At 39.6% G+C, this 20,349-nt stretch overlaps 1 protein-coding gene across 4 annotated transcripts in view; it reads left to right on the top strand.

Annotated features, from left to right (window-relative positions):
* Positions 1-19,911, top strand: part of Pggt1b (protein geranylgeranyltransferase type I subunit beta) — a 44,703-nt gene extending 24,792 nt beyond the window's left edge. For 2 of the 4 annotated variants that reach the window (XM_006977663.4, XM_076555215.1), the window contains 4 exons: positions 1,670-1,715; positions 6,237-6,421; positions 8,243-8,351; positions 14,049-15,977. In XM_006977663.4, the coding sequence (XP_006977725.1) occupies positions 1,670-1,715; positions 6,237-6,421; positions 8,243-8,351; positions 14,049-14,230 (522 nt within the window). In that variant the 3' untranslated portion in view covers positions 14,231-15,977. Of the gene's footprint in view, positions 1-1,669; positions 1,716-6,236; positions 6,422-8,242; positions 8,352-13,979 lie in introns of all 4 variants that reach the window. The other 2 variants (XM_076555214.1, XM_076555213.1) reach the window with 2 other exon arrangements.
* The last annotated feature ends 438 nt before the right edge of the window (positions 19,912-20,349 follow it).

Genomic DNA, 20,349 nt, shown 5'->3' with positions numbered 1-20,349 from the left:
ACATGAAATTTAATAGGTCTTTTAATAAAAAACAAAACAAAAAAAACCTGGAGCCAGATATTGGGGTAAATGCTAAAAGATCAGAGAGACAAAGGAACAAGCCACTGCTACATCTTACCTTGCCAACTCCACGAATCCTCTGACTGAACACCTCTGAGTCCTCAGCCAAAAGCTCTCCAGCCGAAAAGCTTTAGTTCCTGTCTCCTCACGCCTTATATACCTTTCTTCGCCCAGCTGTATCACTTCCTTCTTAGTGCTAGGATTAAAGATGTTGTGCTTCCCAAGCAAAGGCGTAAGATCTCAAGTGCTGGGATTAAAGATGTGTGGCACCACTGCCTGGCTCTGTTTCTCTTAGACTGAGTAGTAGTCCAGGGTGGCTTTGAACCCACAGAGGTCCAGACAGTTCCCTGCCTCCCGAGTGCTAGAATTAAAGGTGTGTGCCACTGCTGCCTGGCATCTATGTTTTAATCTAGTGTCTTGTTCTGTTCTCTGATCTTCAAATAGAGTACACAATATATCACCACAGGAAACATGATCTATTCTGTGATTTTTTTTTTTTTTTCTGACAGAAAGGAAATCTTCCTTTTTCTCAGGCCTCTAAATTTTTCTCGAGTTATCCTTTATTACCTGATGCTTCAATGGCCCATTTCTTCCGTGTTTACTTTTCTTGTCCAGAAGTCATGGCCTTTGAATACTGCCTACTTCACTTGTACTCCTTCTCAGGCTGCTAGTATGTATAGCCTGTCTTTATTTGCACAGCGCTAAAAGCCCACAGGGATAATAAAAGCCTTGTTAACTGAAGGGAGGCAGCAACTACTATTAACCAAGTTCGAAAAAGATGGTATAATTGGTCATGATTGCTGCATAGTTTATATATATATATAAAGATTTGTGGACTAAAGAGCTTGTATATTATGCAGTTAGTGTTTTTACAAAGATTTGAATCTTTTTATTATTTAAACTGTGGTAACTGGGATTAGTATGTCCTGGAGCTGAGCAGAGTCGAGACTGTATTTTCACTCTTAGAATGATCTTCTTAGGCAGAGATTTTAGATCAGTCTTAACGATTCTCCCCTCCTTCTCCCTCATAATTCTTCACAAATTACCACTGGTCTTTGTAAATGTTGATAAGAGCTAGTTGGCTGAGATTGGGTACTGTTTCTATAGGCAAGTAATCCGAAGCTTCGGAATGTCTCTGCAAAGTTTGAGTTGTAGAAATTTTAGTGTTCTTATTGTTTTGATTTTGGAAGATACACGAAGTCCTTGAAATTGAGGTAGGTGGCTGTCATCCATCCTCAGTAAGCCAAAAGTGTCTCATAATAGATTTATTTAATGACTAAAGTTGAGTTGGCATGAACTCCTTGTGTTTTCGTTCACTGTCTGCTCACATGGAAGAGTGTGGGTTGGGGATTGTTATTGACAGAAGCCGAGTATGTGGTCCCCCACCTCCCCTCCCCACACACTCTCAGATGCCCCTCTGTGAAAGCAGGTCATGGTTTGGCCTGCTGAACAAGAGAAGAATGGAGACTGCAAATGTCCACTTTTTCTGCTCTGGAGAAAGTACTTACTTTAAAAGATAAAAGAGATCAGAACAGTTAGCTTATTGGCAACTGATCTACTATTAGAATTATTATTCTCCATTAAACTAACTAGTGTTTTTCTTTTTCAGTCCTATGACAATGGGCTGGCACAGGGAGCGGGCCTTGAATCTCACGGTAAGACTTCTTAAATGGTGTGTACTTTTTTTTTTTTTTTTTTTTTTTTTTTTGGTTTTTCGAGACAGGGTTTCTCTGTGTAGCTTTGCGCCTTTCCTGGAGCTCACTTGGTAGCCCAGGCTGGCCTCGAACTCACAGAGATCCGCCTGGCTCTGCCTCCCAAGTGCTGGGATTAAAGGCGTGCGCCACCACCGCCCGGCAATGGTGTGTACTTTTAAAATAGCATGTGGTATCTTTAACGCAAAAATGTCTCAGACTGTCGTCTTTGTCCTTTTCCCACATCTGTCTTTGACACTGTGGTACTTAACCTGTCTGGAGTCTCTTAGATCACTAGTCATTAAGAGATTATTGAGGCCAGAGAGATTTCTAGTAATATGTTAAAATTAAAATGTTACGTGCATGAATGTATCTTAGTATATTGTTTCTTAGGCTATCATTAGAAAACAGCAGGTTGCCGGGCGGTGGTGGCGCACGCCTTTAATCCCAGCACTCGGGAGGCAGAGCCAGGTGGATCTCTGTGAGTTCGAGGCCAGCCTGGACTACCAAGTGAGTCCCAGGAAAGGCGCAAAGCTACACAGAGAAACCCTGTCTCGAAAAACCAAAAAAAAAAAAAAAAAAAAAAAAAGAAAACAGCAGGTTATTTTCTTTGTCATAACAATTGAAAGACTAAACCAAAAAAGAAATATTGAACATGAAAAACTTTATTTCCCTTCCATAATATAATTATTTTTAGTGATAATCACAATACACTTTCTGTTGAACTAGTCTGCTTGCTCACATTTTCCCTCATTTTGGACAGGACTAGAATAGTGAGGTGGTAGCCATTAAGTTTGTTAGCGCATCAAAGCTATGTGCCCTCTCAAATCACAGTCTCTATTCAGAAGTCATCTGGCCTCCATTCCTGTTTTTGAAGAAGTAAGTCCAGAAGCTGGAGACTCAGATGAACTTGAGGTTCCTCATCACTGGTTGTGCTGTGCTGTGCCCACTTGCTGCCTCCATCCCTCTGCTAGCATGATTGTCCCCTCATGTCACAATGTGTAATCTCAGAGCTGTGCACTCAGGTTGAAGTTATTATGTAATTTAGCTGCTGCTCTGTGCTAGCTATCATTTGATGATTTACATATTATTTAATTGGGATACCAGCACTCTGTTACCAGGCTTCTTTGTAAGTGACAGGTTCAGTCAGAAAGGCCAAACCACTGTGAGGATTAAAAGGAAAAGGACCTATTACAGGAACATGCCTTTACCTACCTGTACTTAGTTGATTATTATTGGGACACAATACCTGACAAACAGCTGTGGAAGGAGGGCTTTATTTTGACTTACAGTAAAGAGCGTAGTCCTCGTGGAGAAGTCGTGGTTGTAGGAGATTGAGACATCTAGTCACACCTGCAGGTAGGAAGCAGGGAGATGAATACTACTGTGGAATGGTGATCTCACTAGGGTGGGTCTTCCCACCTCAGCTAACATAGTGTAGAAACTTCCATAGTCAATCAAATCCTGTCAGATCGTTGACAGTCAGAATTAACTATTACACTCCTTACGAATGAACATGGAATAGGGTCTCAGAATGGAGTAGAGTAGAGTGGCTGTGCCCATGGTCAGGCCCCATAGCCCTCCAGCAGCCCTCACTCTGAGCTGTGGAGGGATTGCCGGACTTACTCACGCCTGCAGCCTCTCCGCTGGTTCTCTTTTTCCTTTAGGGCCAGTGGTCCTCTGTGTCTGCTTCTGCTTGTGCCTTTTGTTTGAGTTTGACATTTCCATTTGTTATTCAGTGTCACTTGATGGTGAGACTCATTTGTCCCCACCCAGCCTCGAACAAGCTCTCTGATTTCTATAATGCTGGCTTCATTCTGCTTTCGTTTGTCACTGTTTGGCTATAAATGAGTCTTTGCATCTTCTCTCCTGAGCTCACCTACATTATTCTTGTGTCGCTAATGTATGTTGTATTGATTGTCCTCTGTGGCACTGTGTCCCTGGCATGGAAAGTTGAGTTTGAACTGTCTGTTTCAGCTTAATGATTGTAGATGTAACTGTCATATTAAATAAGAAACACAGAGCCAAATGAAGAGTTAAAAGCACAAGAGGTCAGAGCAGTAGCTAAGAGCTGATAGTAAAAACTCTTTCTTACCCTTCACTGCCACTGCTGTCCTTCCCCTTGTTGAAGAAGGTCAATATGCTTCAGTACAAACACAGTGTTTATATGATGACCAAACCCTAATTCTGTGTCAAATGGCAGCCTTGAATGCAAGGGGCAGAGTTGAGGAACCAGGAAAGAAAACTGAGTCATTTACAAAGGTTATACAGGGCCCAAAAGAATCCTTCACGGATTTCTTACAAAGACTGACTTCTGCAGTAAAGAGAATGGTATGGAATTCAGAAGCTAGCAAGATAATAATCGAATCTTTGGCTTTTGAGAACGCAAATGCAGCATGCAAGAGAATAATCAGGCCGTTAAAGGCAAGATCTGCACCCTTGGAAGATTGGATTAGAGATACGTTTAATGTTGAGGTTCGTGACCATGATGATATGTGGATAGGAGAAGCAATTTCAAGAGGTTTGAGGAATGTCAGATGTTTTGGATGTGGAAAGCAAGGACATTTGAAAAGGGACTATAAACAGGTCATTCCTAGAAACAATGTTTCTTCAAGGAACAATGGCAACAGAATGCCCCTTCCTTCTGGAGTATGCAGAAGGTGTGGTAAGGGAAAACACTGGACCAACAAATGTAGGTCAACAAGGGACAGGCAAGGTAATACTTTGCCTCTTCAGGAAACTCCCAGAGGGGCCTCAGGCAGGCCCCCACAGCAAATCCAGTTCAGACCTTTCCTGCAGTCATAGAGGAAACCCCTACTCAGAGCAATTAAATAACCAAATGCCTATTGGAATAAACCAGGCTACTTGGGATGATGAAACAGAACAGAAAATTCAGGAGAAAACATAAAGAAAATTTTTTGGCAAACTTCTATTAATGAACAAAGACCAAAATTAACAATAAGAATAAATGGTGTTTTGTTGTCTGGTCTGGTAGACACAGGTGCTGATGTGACCATAATTGCACTAAAATTTTGGCATCCAACTTGGCCTTTTTAGGAGGTAAACTTTCAGCTGTTAGGAATTGGAACATTATCTCAAGTGAAACAGAGTGCAAGATGGCTCGAATGTATAGGTCCAGAAGGACAGAAAGGAAAATTAAAACCCTATGTGGCTAACATAGCTATGAACCTGTGGGGTCAAGACATGTTACAACAATGGAATACTCAGATTAACATCCCTCCTACCTCAGAAAGAAATCATAAACTAGCATGTTTCTGAGAGAAATATTAGAAGGTACTATTCTAATGTAATTGTGGCCTTTTCATGTGCTCTTTCTTACTCCTTACTCCCCAGTCTAAATATGTAATATATTGGGTTGGGGTCGGGGGATTTCTTTTCCTCCTTTTTCTACGTCTGTTGTTTCATTTCTGTCTTTTGCTTGGTCTGTATATGGAATCAGAGAGACTGAGCAGGCAAACGGTGACCTCCTGGGCCTTGATTGTCAAGTGTGCTGCTCACTTTATCTCACTAGTTTACCAGGAGCAGACCACTTTGGGGTATAGTTTTAATGTGTTCTGCAAGGATTGAGCTGTTTGAGTTTGCTATGGATAAAATTATTTTTGTCTCTCAAGATTCATAGTAGGAAGCTCAGATAAATGAATTTGATTCTATGGTTCTTTTTAAATATCTTTACTTCTTAATCCAGAACAAAAATGTTAAGTCCCTTTGGCCTTAATTTTCTTTGAACATTGAATTCCCATGAACTTACTTCTCCTTATCTTTTTAGTGTAGTGCTTAAGTATAAAATGTACCTGTTTATGTGTGTGTGTTTAGTTTCCTGCTTTACTTCTGACTGTATGCTTATTAACTACCTTAAGTTACACATTTCAGAGGATGGAGATTCTTCCCAATAACTACCAAACATGAATGCTAACAGAATCCATAAAATTGAGTAAGAAAGCCATTCTAGGACAGTGAGTTTGATCTGTATAGAACCAGTGGTACTGCCCCTGTCTTTATGGCTCTTGGGTAATAATGCCTAGCTCCTACAGTAAAAAATGCTGTTTTACTGTATTGGGCAGGGAGTGACAAGAAGAAAGTCTGTGAGGAAGCTGTTTGCTTTTCAAATGCTTTCAATTCTCAGCTGCCTCCCTGAATACAGACCCCATGGACATAAAGGAACTGAAAAGCAGACTTGGGGGTTAGTTCTGGTATAAATTGTGTAATCTGGAACAGAGTCCTTGATTTTGGTCCAAGCCCAAAAGTATAATGTCTCTTATAGCTCTAAATTATTTTAAATTTTATTCTGTTTTATCAGTTGACATGGGAGGCTTCATTGTTTAGTGTTTTGAGTTTGTTATTAAATTTTATTTCACTGTCCTATAGGCTAACAGGACCATTCCCCTTCTCCCAATATTTTGTATACTGCTTTCATAGGCCCATAGACATCTGAGCAGAAATTTACAGTTTGTGTTTTATCATTAGGAGGGTCCACCTTTTGTGGCATTGCATCACTGTGCCTGATGGGTAAATTGGAAGAAGTCTTTTCAGAAAAAGAACTAAACAGGATAAAGAGGTGGTGTATAATGAGGCAGCAGAATGGATATCATGGAAGACCCAATAAGCCTGTTGACACCTGTTACTCATTTTGGGTGGGAGCGACTCTAAAGGTAAGAGAAGCCATGGAAATGAGGCACCCAAGCCACTTGGTATTTGTACCCACATAAAACTTATGTAGTAGGGTTTGTTACATACCCATAATAAGGCTAACTAGAGCATGTAGAACAGGGATTGATCTGGAAGTCATAACTGGAAGCAGAAAGTTAATTTAAAAAGATAACCGTAGGCCATTTGCTATAAATCCATTTAAAATTTTTCTTTCTTCTTTATTGTTTGTTTTGCCTAAAACTTCCAGAACTCGTTGATTGGATTTGTTACATAAAGTCACTGAGCTGTTATCTACATCATTTGGATCTTGAAATGTCTTCACCTTTAAGAAGCACCCTTGTGCAGTTCTTGTGACTATGGCAAAAGTTTGTGTTCATCTTATATATAATAGCCTGTGTGTGGTTGAAAGGACTCTGGAAAAGACTGGTTTACAGTGAAGGCCATAGCCTATCTGTTTACTTCTAACGCCATTTTAAAATTAGGTTGTACTTTTGTAGTCAAAAATTTTGGACATACTTAAAATAGAGTGGATAGTGTAATGAACTCCCACGCATCCCTCATGCATCAGTAGTGGTCCTCCCAGAGCAGCTGTCCTTTACACCCGTTTCAGATACACTCCTCCCAATAACTGTGTGGTCTTCAAGACAGTCATTTGTTGGGTTTGGTTTTCTGGACATTCTTCAATGTTTTCTAAATGAAATAACTTAGGAAAACAGCATCCCTAGTATCATACCACATCTAAAAATGAGCCATAATTGCTTTCCACACTAAGTGTCACTTAGTGATGAGGTTGTTTCCTATTGTATCACACCCAGAAGCTCCTAATACCAAACTCTCTCCTTTTGATCAGAAGGCTCTGAGATGTCAAGCTGGTTATAAAATTCTATAAACTTCTTTCATTGTGGTGAGCTGTAGCTTAGTATGTTTAGTACTTTTTATACACTTGTATGTAATCCAGTAGTCATGATATCCAGAATACTATCTACCCAGCACTGCCATTGGACCCATGGCCTCTGATCCTGTCAGGAGTGTCCCACTGTCCTCTCCCCAGCCTCCTGTACTCACTGTGTGTGTGCTGTCTTCATATGTCATTTCTGGGAATCTCATAGAGTTATTAACATAACTGACCAAAGCAACTGAAGGAAGGAGGCTTTGATTAGACTTAGAGTTCTGCGGGGGGCGGAGGGAGGTCTGGCCGCAGGAGCAGGGAGCAGCTGACCATTTTGTCCTCCATCGGAGCAGAGAGCAGTGAGTACTGGTGCTTACTTAGCTTTCTCCTGTTTACGCAGTCCAAGATCTTAGCCTGGGGAAGTAGTGTGCCCACACTTGGGGAGGGGGCTTCCCAACTCAGTCAACCTAATCTTGATAGTCCCTCACAGACACAGACACACATTGTAAACCATCACATCACACTCATATAAGTGCAATCATACAATATTTGTTCTTCTCTTTCTGCCTTATTTCCCTTAGCATAATGTTAGGAACCATCCATCCATTTTGTAGTATATGTGAAATTTTCCTTTTTATGTCTGAGTAATGTTCCTCTGTCTCCCCCACCCCCCATGTGATTTTAGTAGATATTTACTGAATCTGTAGGTGGGCATGGGTAGAAGTCATATCTTGACAATATTAAACCTTCTTACTAATGAGCTTGGTAAGAAAATAAAAAATACTGTAGTTGGCTAATTTAAGTGCTCAAGTCCCCAGAGATTTGCTCTGAGAGTCTAAGCTAGGGAAAAGCCTATCCAAATGATCAGTAGCTGAAATGTGAGTCACAAGCCAATAAGTTTTGTGCCTGTTAATTTTTGTCATTTTGTTTTTAGCTTCTGAAAATTTTCCAGTACACTAACTTTGAGAAGAACAGGAATTACATCTTATCAACTCAAGATCGCCTTGTGGGGGGATTTGCCAAATGGCCAGACAGTCATCCAGGTAATTACATTTGGTATGAATCTAAAGCAGTATATGTTTTACTTCTTGAGTAGACCTGGTAAGTATATGTTTTCTTCAGAAATTTTTATGATAGAAAATATTGCCACAGTTCTAACGTTACAATAAATAATACATTTTGTAAAAGATTATGTCTGAAGGCTGGTGAAATGGCTTGGTGGATAAATACACCTGCTGCCAGACCTAGTGACCTGGGTTCAATCCCCAGGACCAACATGGTAGAAAGGGGGAGCCAACCCCACACATTGTCCTTTGACCTCTACAGTGTGCAGCCATAAACCTACCCGTACCCACACACAAAGTAGAAGTCATGAAGATATTCAAGACAGAGTTAAAGTATGGGTAGTATAAAGGAAGGGCAAATTGTATATATATATTAGTATAGTATACGTCCCCTACATCCCTAATACTTACAAATGTTGTATTTCAGGTGTGAAAGTAAGGCAGGTGGTCTGAATGGTTCCTATCCAAAACAAGGCGTTACTTGGCTCATCTGCAACATCAGAATCATTAGCTGTGACTTGAGCTAATGGTGTTCTAGCTTGCTTTTCTGTTGCTGTAATAAAACTTTGACAAAAGCAACTTGAGGAAGAAACGGTTAATTTGACTTATTCAACTAGGTTACAATCCATCATTGGGAGAAATCACTTAAGGGACACTTGCATACTGGCTCCTTCTCTGCCTTGCAGTGTCTTGTGTTCAAGCTAGCTAGCTTGCTTGCTTGTTTGCTTCATTTTTTGACATAGGCTTTCACTTTGTAGCCCTGGCTGTCTTGGAATTCACTCTGTAGATCAGGCTGTCTTGAACTCACCACCTGTCTCTTCCTCCCAAGTGCTAGGATTAAAGGTATGCACCAACCCCTCCCAACCAAGTGAGCTTTCTTATACAGCCCAGGATCATATGCCCAGGGCTATTACTTACCACAGCAGGTTGGGCCCTCCTACATTTGTCAACATCAAGTCAATTACCCACAAATGTGGCTACAAACATAGCAACAGGTCAGTTTGAACTGGACAATTCTTCAGTTGAGGTTCCCTCTTCATAAGTGATTCTAGATTATTTCAAGTTGATGAAGCTAACTGAGTCCTGAGGGAAACAAGAATGACTTCTAAGTTTAAAAAAACAAATTCTCAAAACCAGATTCAACAATACATTAACAAATATTGCTCAAGGGCTTGGGTATAGCTAGTTACTAGAATGCTTGTACATTGTTGTACAGGTTGTACATGTGTACAACCCTGGATTTCATCTCTAGCACAATGTAAACAAGATGTGATGATGCATGCTTGAAATTTCACCTCATAGAAAGTGAAAGCAGGAGAATTGGAAGTTCAAGGTCATCTGTGGATACACAATGAGTTTGAGGCCAGCCCGTCATACATGAGACCCTGCTTTAAACAATGTTCATTTACCACGAGCAAGTAGACTACATTCTAGGAATGCAAGGATAGTTCAACACACGTCACTAAATATATAACATCACATAATTAAGGCTCAAAGATAGATATCACATGATCATCTCAATACATGCAGAAAAGACTGACAATCTAACATTGCTTCAAGATAAAAGCCCTGAAGAAACGGAATAAAAGAGATGTAACTCAACATAATAAAGGCTATGCAGGGCACAGCTTTAACCAACATTGAAAAACTCAAAACATTGCTACTAAAATCAGGGACTTTCTTTACTCTTAGTAAAGTTTTTGACTTTAAAGTAAAGCAATTGACAAGATCCCGTGAAATTAAAATTTTTCTAGGCAACAGAGGAAGCAGTTAATATAGTGAAGAGAGCCTACAGAATGGGAAAATATCTTCACTAGCCATATATCTGAAAGAGGATTAATATCTAGCATACATAAAAACTTAGAAACCTAAATACCCAAATTCCAAACAACCCAGCCCATGAATAGAATGATGAAATGAACAGACAGTTCTCAAAAGATGGAAGTTCAAATGGCCAATAAAATATGAAAAAATAAAAGATTCAGCATTGTTAGTCATCAGGGAAATACAAAACGACATTCAGATACCCTCTCACTCTAGTCAGAATGGCTGCCATTAAAACAAATAACAATGCCAGGCAAGGGACTCTTTAAACACTGCCAGTGATAACATAAATTATTCCAGCCACTATGGAGATCAGATTGTAGGTTCCTCAGAAGATTAAAAATGGATCTATCATATAATCCAGATGTACCAGTTCTGGGTGTATACCCCAAAGAACTGTAAAGTAACATACTACAGAGAGACTTCAGTAGCCATGTGTCCTCAATAGTCAAGTTATAGACCCAGCCTAGGTGTCAATCAACAGATGAATGGGTAAAGAAAATGTGGTATATGTACCAAATGGAGTTTATTCAGAATGAGATTATGTTATTGACAGAAAATGGATGCAACTGGAGATTCTCACAGTAAACAGAGTGCAACATGCTCAGACAGATACCTGTCTGTTTACCCTTATTTGGAATCCTTGACTTTATATAGACATAGATGAACATTTATACACATATGATATAAAGAAGAAGAGACTGTCAGGTTGGGGAGAAAAGAGGGTACACATGATATACATCAATGAAAATATCTTATGAAACTCATTATTATATACAGTGAACATATACTAAATAAACTTTCTCAAATTCTGAATGCAGGTATCCCTCGCTGCCTATACTGTCCTCCAAATTTTGGTGTTTCCGTTAGCTTTTTTTTAAAAGTCAGAGTCTTACTGTGTAGTCCCAGATGGCCTGGAATTCACTGAGAATGTCCTCAAACACACAGAGATCTATCTACCTCTGCCTCCCAAGTGCCAGGATGAAAGGCCACTACTCTGGGTTTAGATGAGTACCTTAATTTCTGATTTCTCATGCTTCTTGCCTAAAATTCAGGAACCAAATAGCTACAGACGGTTTGATGGGCACTCAAAAAATAGCTCCTCTCTCTAGCATCCTTCTCAGCCTTTACTCACACCGTTAGGTTTTACTCTAGCAAAATGAACCTGTTTGTAGCTTGTCTATAAAAGTCATTGCTAAAGTAATTGAGAGCAGGCATGTTTGATTAGCATATTATTGGAGGATTAACTATAGACATACACAGCTAGCTCTAAGGCATGGCATTGTAGCATTGTAATAGAATTGTGGTCTCGGTTATCATAGCATTAGGAAGTGCTTTCTGCTCATCTCTATAGAACTTCTGTGCTCTGAGTGTGTACTTGAGTCAAACTAAAGAAGAGGCTCATGAAATCTTATTTTTGTGCTAAAGTAAAAGGAATAATTACACCTGCCCTTTTTTTAAAAATGTAAAACATGCTTTCTTAGAGAAAATGTGGGATGCTACAAAGGTATACCCTAGCATATGTTTTCACAAATCAATTTCTAAAGCAAAATATTTGTTTTGAGATTTTTGCTATATATAACACATAGACATAAATATGTTTGATGTCTTAAGAAATTTGGTGATTATTTTGGTCCTGATGCCATTTTTTTTTTCTGTCAGTCTGGCAGTGTTTTGACAAATAACAGATATAAGAAACACAATCATTTGGAAAGCATCTCATATATTTGAAATAGCAATTATTTCTGGTATCATGGAATTTTATTTTTGTGGGCTTTTTGTTCAGTTGGCTTTAGGTTTTTGAGACAGATCTTATAATGTGCCCGAGTTCCTCTTGAACCCACTACATAGCCAGAGATGGTCTTGAGTCTTCTCCTGCTGGCTTCCAGGTGTGGACCACCATCGGGCGCAGCTTTCCAGTCTGTTTAGAAGGAAATTCGTGGAGCTGTTTTCTAGAGAGATCAGTTGCTAAGTTTAGCGTTGGTATCCACATGTGGGTGTGTTGAGGACTTAGAGACACGGTGTCCCTGGAGCCTGCACACCATCACACAGACGGTCTGAGGGGCAAGTCTGCTTGCCGAGCCTTTAGGAGAACCATCTGAGCAACAGTTTTCCAAATGAGTGCCCTGACTTGGATTTAGTAAGATTTGTAGCAGATTTGGCACCAGGACCTTTATTATTTTTGTGAAGAATACTTCTGTTTTACTAAAGGAAGTCTATCACTGTCTGCAGATGAAGGGTTTGGGTTTTGGATTGTTTGAGTATTTTGTTGTGTTTTAAGTTTGAAATTAAGTACTGATTTCTGACTTTCACAAAACTTCTTTTGAGAACAAAACCTCAATATGGAGAGATTTAGATTTTAAACAAGATACAATTTATTTTATTCTCAATTGGCGTTATACTTCTTGCTATTCACCTTTTTCTTTTAACCTTTATGTGTATGAATATTTTGCCTGTATTTATGTCTGTGCGGCACATGCATGCAGCACCTGCAGATGCCAGGAAAGGGAGGGCGTCGGAGCCCTGGAATTGGAGGCACAGATGGTTAGGAGCTGTGGGTGCTGCAGCTCCGAAAGGGCAGCCGGTGCTCTTGGACTGCTGAGCTAATTCTCCAGCCCTCTACCTTTGTTTCCTGGAAGGTTTTCTAATTCCTAAACTAGGTTAATACTGCTGTGTTCACCTTGTAATTTTAGAGTAACTTTAAGGAACAGGGAAAATTTTATTTTTTACTCTGAAAATTAGATGAAATTGAGCCATTTAGCTTGTGACAAAGTTAGACCTGGTAAGGTATTTTGAACTTTAATAGCTCTTAGGATCTTAAATGCTGGCCATTTCAAAAATAGAAAAGTATTCTTGGTTGCTATGAAACTTTTTTTGTAGTGTTTCTGCAACTGCAGAGATCTAAGCATTTCTGAAGTCTATATAAGGTTCTCAGGCAAGCAGAGGCCATGTGTTTTCATGACTGCTCAGCAGTGGGTTGTGGCTCCCTGGAAATGGGGGACTAGTGAGGTTAGGGCAGAGGAGTCGTTACTACACCACGTAGAAAGTGAGTCTGTGTGGACTGTCAGGGAAGAAATAGCACGTCTCTCCAGGTAGACTCTCCGTTCCGTCTACTCCACTCAGTGTCGGCATTTGCTTAGGAGTTCCATCTACTCCACACAGTGTTCGTGAATGCTTAGGAGTTCCATCTACTCCACACAGTGTTGGCATTTGCTTAGGAGTTCCATCTACTCCACTCAGTGTTGGCATTTGCTTAGGAGTTCCATCTACTCCACACAGTGTTGGCATTTGCTTAGGAGTTCCATCTACTCCACACAGTGTTGGTGTATGCTTAGGAGTTCCATCCACTCCACACAGTGTTGGCTTATCCTTATGAGCTTTTGAGACAAAGGGTGGGAGGGCGGGTGTTGCTGGTTTCAAAGGCTGTTTTTACTTTCATTTTTAGAGAACTTTCTAGGGCTCTGGTTACAACTCAGTGGTGAAGGGTGTGCTGAGAATCTGGAAGGCCCTCGGTGCACTTAGCACCATGAAAACACAATTGAAAATGAAAGAAAAAAATTATTTTATAATATAAATTCTTTTTTTCTCTGTATTTTGGAGTCTGCAGAAGGCATTGTTATTCTTATCCTTAGAGAACATAGGCAAAACAATCATGTGATGTGTTCCTCTAATAGTAATTTCAGTAATAGAGTACATAATTTTGATTGACTTTTTAAAATAGTGCTGGAAATTGAGGCTAATTCATTCAAAAGCTAGCATTTTTTTCTAATTCTTTTAATGTAGTGATTGGCTGTAGGTGCTCTGCAGTGTGTACAAGTGAGAATGCTGACCATGGTTTGAATGCCTTTGCAGATGCTTTGCATGCATACTTCGGGATCTGTGGCCTGTCCCTAATGGAGGAGAGTGGGATCTGCAAGGTCCATCCTGCTCTGAATGTAAGCACACGAACTTCTGAGCGCCTTCGAGATCTCCATCAAAGCTGGAAGACCAAGGACTCTAAAGAGTGCTCAGAGAATGTCCATATTTCCACTTGACTGACCTTGGGGTAATGGGTTTGTAGCATAACTGTAGCTCAAGGTTAAAAGCCATGTGTAACCAAGTGTGCTCTTTTTTACAGGGGTAGTCTTAAGTCAAAGCTTGTACTGCTAACACTTCCACTGGACTGGATTTAAAGAAAATTCTTGTTGAAGTTGGGAACCTCAGCAGGACTCTGTTGTGGTTCTTAAATGTTTATAGTGTGTTTCTGAGAGATTTCTTGGAATAGATTTACCAAATGTATGTAGGTTATCTTCTTAAAACCCTTCAGTACAAGTTCTGGCTTACAAAATGGATACAAATCTTCAAGTTTACACTTCATATGGCATTGATAATCTTCAGGTGAGCATTTAGTGATCACTTAAAAAAATCTCTACTGCTGATGGGAAGAAATTTGCTTTATTGAATTAAGTATCTGGGGTTTTTCTTTAAAAATCGATGGTCTCATAATTTTCTTCAAGAATAACATATTTTGTGTTATTCTTAAGATGTGCCAACTAGACTTGTGTAAGCTATCCAGATGAAATTAAAAGTTCATAGTAAGAAAAAATAGGCTTAACTAATGCTATAGTTTTCTAAAGAGAGAGTAGTGCATAACTGAGGGAGAAGGTCATGTAATTATGAATGAGAAGGGTCTGGGTTGTCTTTATTATAGGTTCCTTGGGTGAGTACCTGTTGTCTTTTGTTTTAATCCCAAATCATTGGCTTTTGTCGGGGGCAAGGGAAGAAATAATCTTTGTTGTCCAGAAAAAAGATATTCAGTGTTCTATTCTTCTGAGGTTCATGACACTGTAAATTATACTTGTATGGTTATAACTGAGTTCTTTTTAGTTGCTTCGATTTTTTTTTTCCTTTTCAGTATTTTGTAGCCACTGTAGTTAGCTGCTTTATCTCCCACCAGGTTGAGCATCCTTAATCCAAAATTTAATATCTGGGCCAGGCATAGTGGCACATGCCTTTAATCTCAGCTCTTGGGAGGCAGAGGCAGGCAGATCTCTGTGAATTCAAGGCCATCCTGGTCTGCATAGTAAGTACCAGACCAGACACAGCTGCATAGTGAGACCCCATCCTGAACTGAAAAAGCAAAACAGCAACAAAAATAATAAAATCCATTATCTGAAATGCTCCAGAATCTAAATTTGTTGACTGACAGCATGACATAATTGGAAAATTCCACCACTTCATGCAACAGGTCACAGATGAATTTCAGGGACACTGTAAATAGTATATAAAACTACTTGAAATTACTGAGTAAAGTGTATGAAATAAATGCATTCCATGTTTAGACTTGGGTCACATCCACAAGGTAAAGTGCATATGTAAATATTTGAAAAATCTGAAAATAGAATTGAAAATCTGAAACATTATGTTTGGTTCCAAGCATTTTGGATATTGATACTCAACCTGTAAATAATTTTCTAATGTTTTCAAGTTTGATAAATCTTTAAATATAAACAGAACCACTGAGGTATACATAGTCATTTATATTTTTATATTTTTGGCTACGTGGGAGGGAAATATATCCATCTAGAGGGGATAAATTATGGTTTCACTTATTCATTGTCTTGTTTTGTTGTCTTAATTCTATGAACTAACAACCAAAAGAAACTGGTGTAAAAATCTTTGTTAGCAATCAGCTTGTCAATAAATCACATCCATGACTTGGTGACAAGAAGGAAATTTCTTCATTAGAGGAAATGAGTGTGTTAGTCTTGCTAGTAATAAAAGTTGTATTATTAATCTACAGACATCATTGTAAAAGCTAAATTATCGGTGTCACTGGGTAGATAATAGCATTTTCATTATTTCCTAAACTAAAGAGACATTTCCTAAATAAAACATACTTCTAAAGGGAAACAGCATATGATTAAAAAGAATACATGGCTTAGTTTTAGAACTGACTTTGCAAAGTCAAGTGGAACAGTGCTGGGAGTCTAGCTCACTTCACTGCCTGCTTTGCACAGGCCCTGGGCTCCCTGGCTTTGATCCTTGGCCCCCAAACTAACAAACCAACCAAATCCTCATTAGAGAGGAATCTTCCAGTGGTGGAGAGAAAAGCTTTACCAACAACTGTTATCCTCCCAGGAGTTGTTCCAGTTGCTTCTGTTTAAATCCAAGCAAGTAACAACAGTCCTGCCTCAAGCTGAGTTCTCTCTTGGCCATTAAGAACTGAAAGAGCGTGTATGCAAACGCTGTAGGTGTATAGCAGGAGCCAGTGTTTTCCCTGAGTTGCTGCTGTCAGTTGTTGGAAGGTAAGAAAATTGGTTCTTAATAAAGAGAAGATTTATAACAGAAAAGTAGTTTGTATTTGCAAACTCCTTGAGTAATTTACTGGCAAAGAAATATTATTGGCAGAATAATTCTAATATACTCTTAAGAGTATACTTAAGAGTATACCTTGGTTCCATGTGATACTTTATAGACCAGTGAATGTTGGTGTTTCATAGAAACATATCAACCAAAAAATGCTGAGTTGTTTTGAAGTGTGAAAAAACTATTTTTAGCTTTTCCTAAATAGATGTGTCTAAGAAAACATTTATTAATAAAGTAAATTAAAAGCAATGTTTCATATATAATCTGTTCTCCTGCAGTAGGGGCACAGTAAGAGGAGAAGCATGAAGTTCAGATGTGCCAAGCCGTGCCCTCCTAGCCAGCCTCTCTCCATCTCCTCTCTCATTGAACTTTGGAAGAGTAGTAGCAAGGAACATTTATTTGTCACCTACAGTTTTAGGTTTGACCTGCAATTCTTGTTTTTATTAGATTTTTTAATAGGTATAAATAATAAAGTTCAAATATAAATTTTGCTGACAATGGTCATAATTTGAAGTGCCAGACCTGATAGTATTTGATAAACAGAGTGATGGGGTCATCTGAAGCAAGATGACTTGAAGTTTAAATTACATATCTGCCCATTGAGCAGCATGATCTTGGATCCAATTCCCCTATGGTACAATGAAGTGAGAAATAGAATTTCATTCACTAGGCTGATTCAGGTTTAAACGAGATCGTATATAAAAAACACTTTGCATACAGTGAATTTCTAGTTATGGTTTCATATGACCATAGAAGTGTTTTTAAAATCTCTTGTACATGGAAATCTTAACAGGGTTTAGACTGAAGGAAGATGCTGCCAACAAGAGCAGTTTCTAAACTTTCCCAGTGAGTGACAGAGGAAGATCAGGTATCACCACAGGCGCTGCAACACTGGGGACAGGTGGTCCCCATGAGCCTCAGCACAGGTGAAAGAACAAATGTGCCCTACCTGTGCAGAGGGTAGAGGAGGAAAGTACCCGGGTTCTGAAGCCCTGCAAATTGGAGAGCTGTGGTATTGCCATGTTCTCACTACAGAGGAAATGGACCGATCTGAAAATAAAGGCTGAAACTCAGAAGAGCTCTCCAGATCCTGTCAGCGGTCTGGTGAGTGCGGGGCAGTGGAAGGTATGTTGATTACAGTAGATAGAACAGCCTGGCCTGATGCCATGTACCTTTTGAAATTAATGAGGTAAAGCACAGCACTGGAAAGAAACTGCTAGAATTAGAATCAGTTGGACAGGATAGGCCTAGGACATAAAGCAGAGATAGCTAAAATAAATGTTGGGAGGAAAGGCCTGTAGACATAGATGCAGAATTATAGGCATACATAATCATTTAAATGACAGAAAATGGAAGGGTGCTGGGAAGATGGAGCCATTTCCTAGAGCAACCCTTCCTTCTGAACAATGACTTAACTTAAAAAGCAGGTGAGTATTCGGTCCCCAGAGTTGGAGCAGTGCCCTCCCAGGTGAGAGCACACCGGACCAGTGAAATCTAACACTGAAAAGGTGGTGACAGCAGCTGTAGTGTTTGCAGTGACACGCACGGCCTCAGAATTGCAGCAAGGAGCAAAATGAGACCAAGCAAGGAAGGAGGCAGGAAGAAAAGCAAAGGCAGTTAATCTAAAGCCAAGAAGTGCAAAAGCTCCGGCCTTGGCATGGTAAGGATGCTCAGGGAAACAACCCATCAGCTAACCTCAAAGACACACAGGAGGAGCATGTAGGAGAACATAAATGACAAGGGGAAGGGCCATTAAACACAACTGATTTCAAGTTGTCTTAGGAATCTCACACAAATTCAAAGGTGAAGTTTTTAGAGAAAAATGTAAATTGATAAAATTTAATACAGAGACTATAACTACCATAGGGAAATGCAAATAAAGACCATTGTACAATCTCGTAAGATTGAAGAATCTCAACATTGCATTAATAATTCCAGAGGCTAGAGAAAGAATCTTGAATCTTAAATTACTACATAAAAGAAATTTTCCCATGTTTACTTTGTAAAGTTGGCACAATCACATTAATTTTAAAACATAACAAAGATTATGCCAAAAAAGGAAATCCTAAGTCATTCAGGCTTGCTAGTATCTCCAGACTGGGACAGTAGTTCTTCTAGTAGTGTTTGCCACTCAACCATGAAGACCTGGGTTCGATCCCCAGCACCCAAGGCAAAAACTGGGCTTGGTTTTGAACACTTGTTCCCAGTGCCAAGAAAGCAGGAATAGGCAGATCACTGTACTTTGTTGGCTAGCCAGCCCAGCCTCATCGATGAGCCCAAAATCCCCCTGTCCAGCCCTGCTGAGAAAATAAGGTGAGGCAGGTGAGCTGTTTCAGTTGGTAGAGGCTCTCGCTACACAAGCCTGACAACGTGAATTAGATTTCCTATAACCCATGTAAAGGCGAAGGGAGAAAACCAACTCCACGGAGTTGTCCTATAACTCCATGTGTGCCATGACACATGTGCCCACATACACAAATAATACATTTTAAAACCTAACATGAAAAGCTGAAGAACAGCTGAGGTTGACTTCAGGCCTCCACACCTGCAGACACAAACATAAATATCAATAAAAATCATTCAGCGAATTGTTAGGCCTGCAACCCAGTAGCACTTGAAAGAGAGAATAAAATTATGGCTCAGTAGCATTTGTATTAGGAATGCAAGTATAATTCAGTTTTAGACCATCTTAATACAGTGTTAAAGAAAAGACATTTGATCTGATAGAATTAAGTACTCATATCAGAAAATGATAAAGAATTCACTAACATTGCACCTCTACCCTAGAGGCAAGCATCCTACCATTGAATCCAAAGAGTCTTTCTGACGAAGCCAGAACAGGAACATGCTCACTCTCTCCTTTACTAAACACCACATGAGAACTTTAGCCAAGGAAGTCAGAGCAAAGACATGAGTCAGGAAGATTAAAATTTGGCAAATAGGATCATCTACTTGAAAAACCCAAAGGAATTTGTTGAGACACCAAACCGTCAAAGAACCCAAGTAGCAGCAGTAGTCAAGGTGCAGGCAGCCTGAGGACTTCCTTTCCACGTTCCCACCAGATGTTGTCAGAAATGGCCTTCTTTCAACCACTCCCTTCCTCCACGAAGTAATGCTCTCAGGACTGGCTTGGTCACCCGCTAGGTTCCCTGTGTGTAAGCTCTCTGTAAGTGCGACCATCTGCTGTACACTGTGTTTTACTTGGCTTCTCTGCCCTACAAGAGACTAAAGGGCGCCCTGGTGCTGGTTACAGAGGTGCGTTCATTTTATGAGTGTTTACCAGGCTGTGCCATCAGTCATGCTCTGTGCACTGTTCTCTGTGTGTAAATTTATTTACAATTCAATAAAAGTATTTAGTAAAAGAAAAGACTTCATATCTATATCTACATGAACCTAAACCGTTTAGAAGATATACCTCAAGATCTCTGTGATTGCGGAAACAGACTCATGTATGAACCCCATCAGACATGTTTGAAACACCTATATGAGAAAATCCTGCTTTGGAAAAAGAAAACTCTTAGAAGACAATAGACTCAAGGCTGTGCCTTATTGTTAATAGGAAGACATCACGAAAACAGTTTTCTTGGGTTACTTTGTAAATTTAATGCCACTGCAATAAATACTATGCTCGTTTTCATTTGAGAGAATGTATTAGACTAGCCATTAAAACTGAGAAAGCAAGAAGAAACCAGCTCTGCCAGACACGAAGTATGCTGGCAAAAGCTATCGCAATTAAATATGTACATGCTTTGCTCAGGCAGTTGCATATCTACAAATTTAGATTAAACACACAAATAGATGATGA

This window comes from Peromyscus maniculatus, chromosome 19 (assembly GCF_049852395.1).
Source record: "Peromyscus maniculatus bairdii isolate BWxNUB_F1_BW_parent chromosome 19, HU_Pman_BW_mat_3.1, whole genome shotgun sequence".
Classification (NCBI taxonomy): domain Eukaryota; kingdom Metazoa; phylum Chordata; class Mammalia; order Rodentia; family Cricetidae; genus Peromyscus; species Peromyscus maniculatus.
This window is presented reverse-complemented; position numbering and strand designations above follow the sequence as displayed.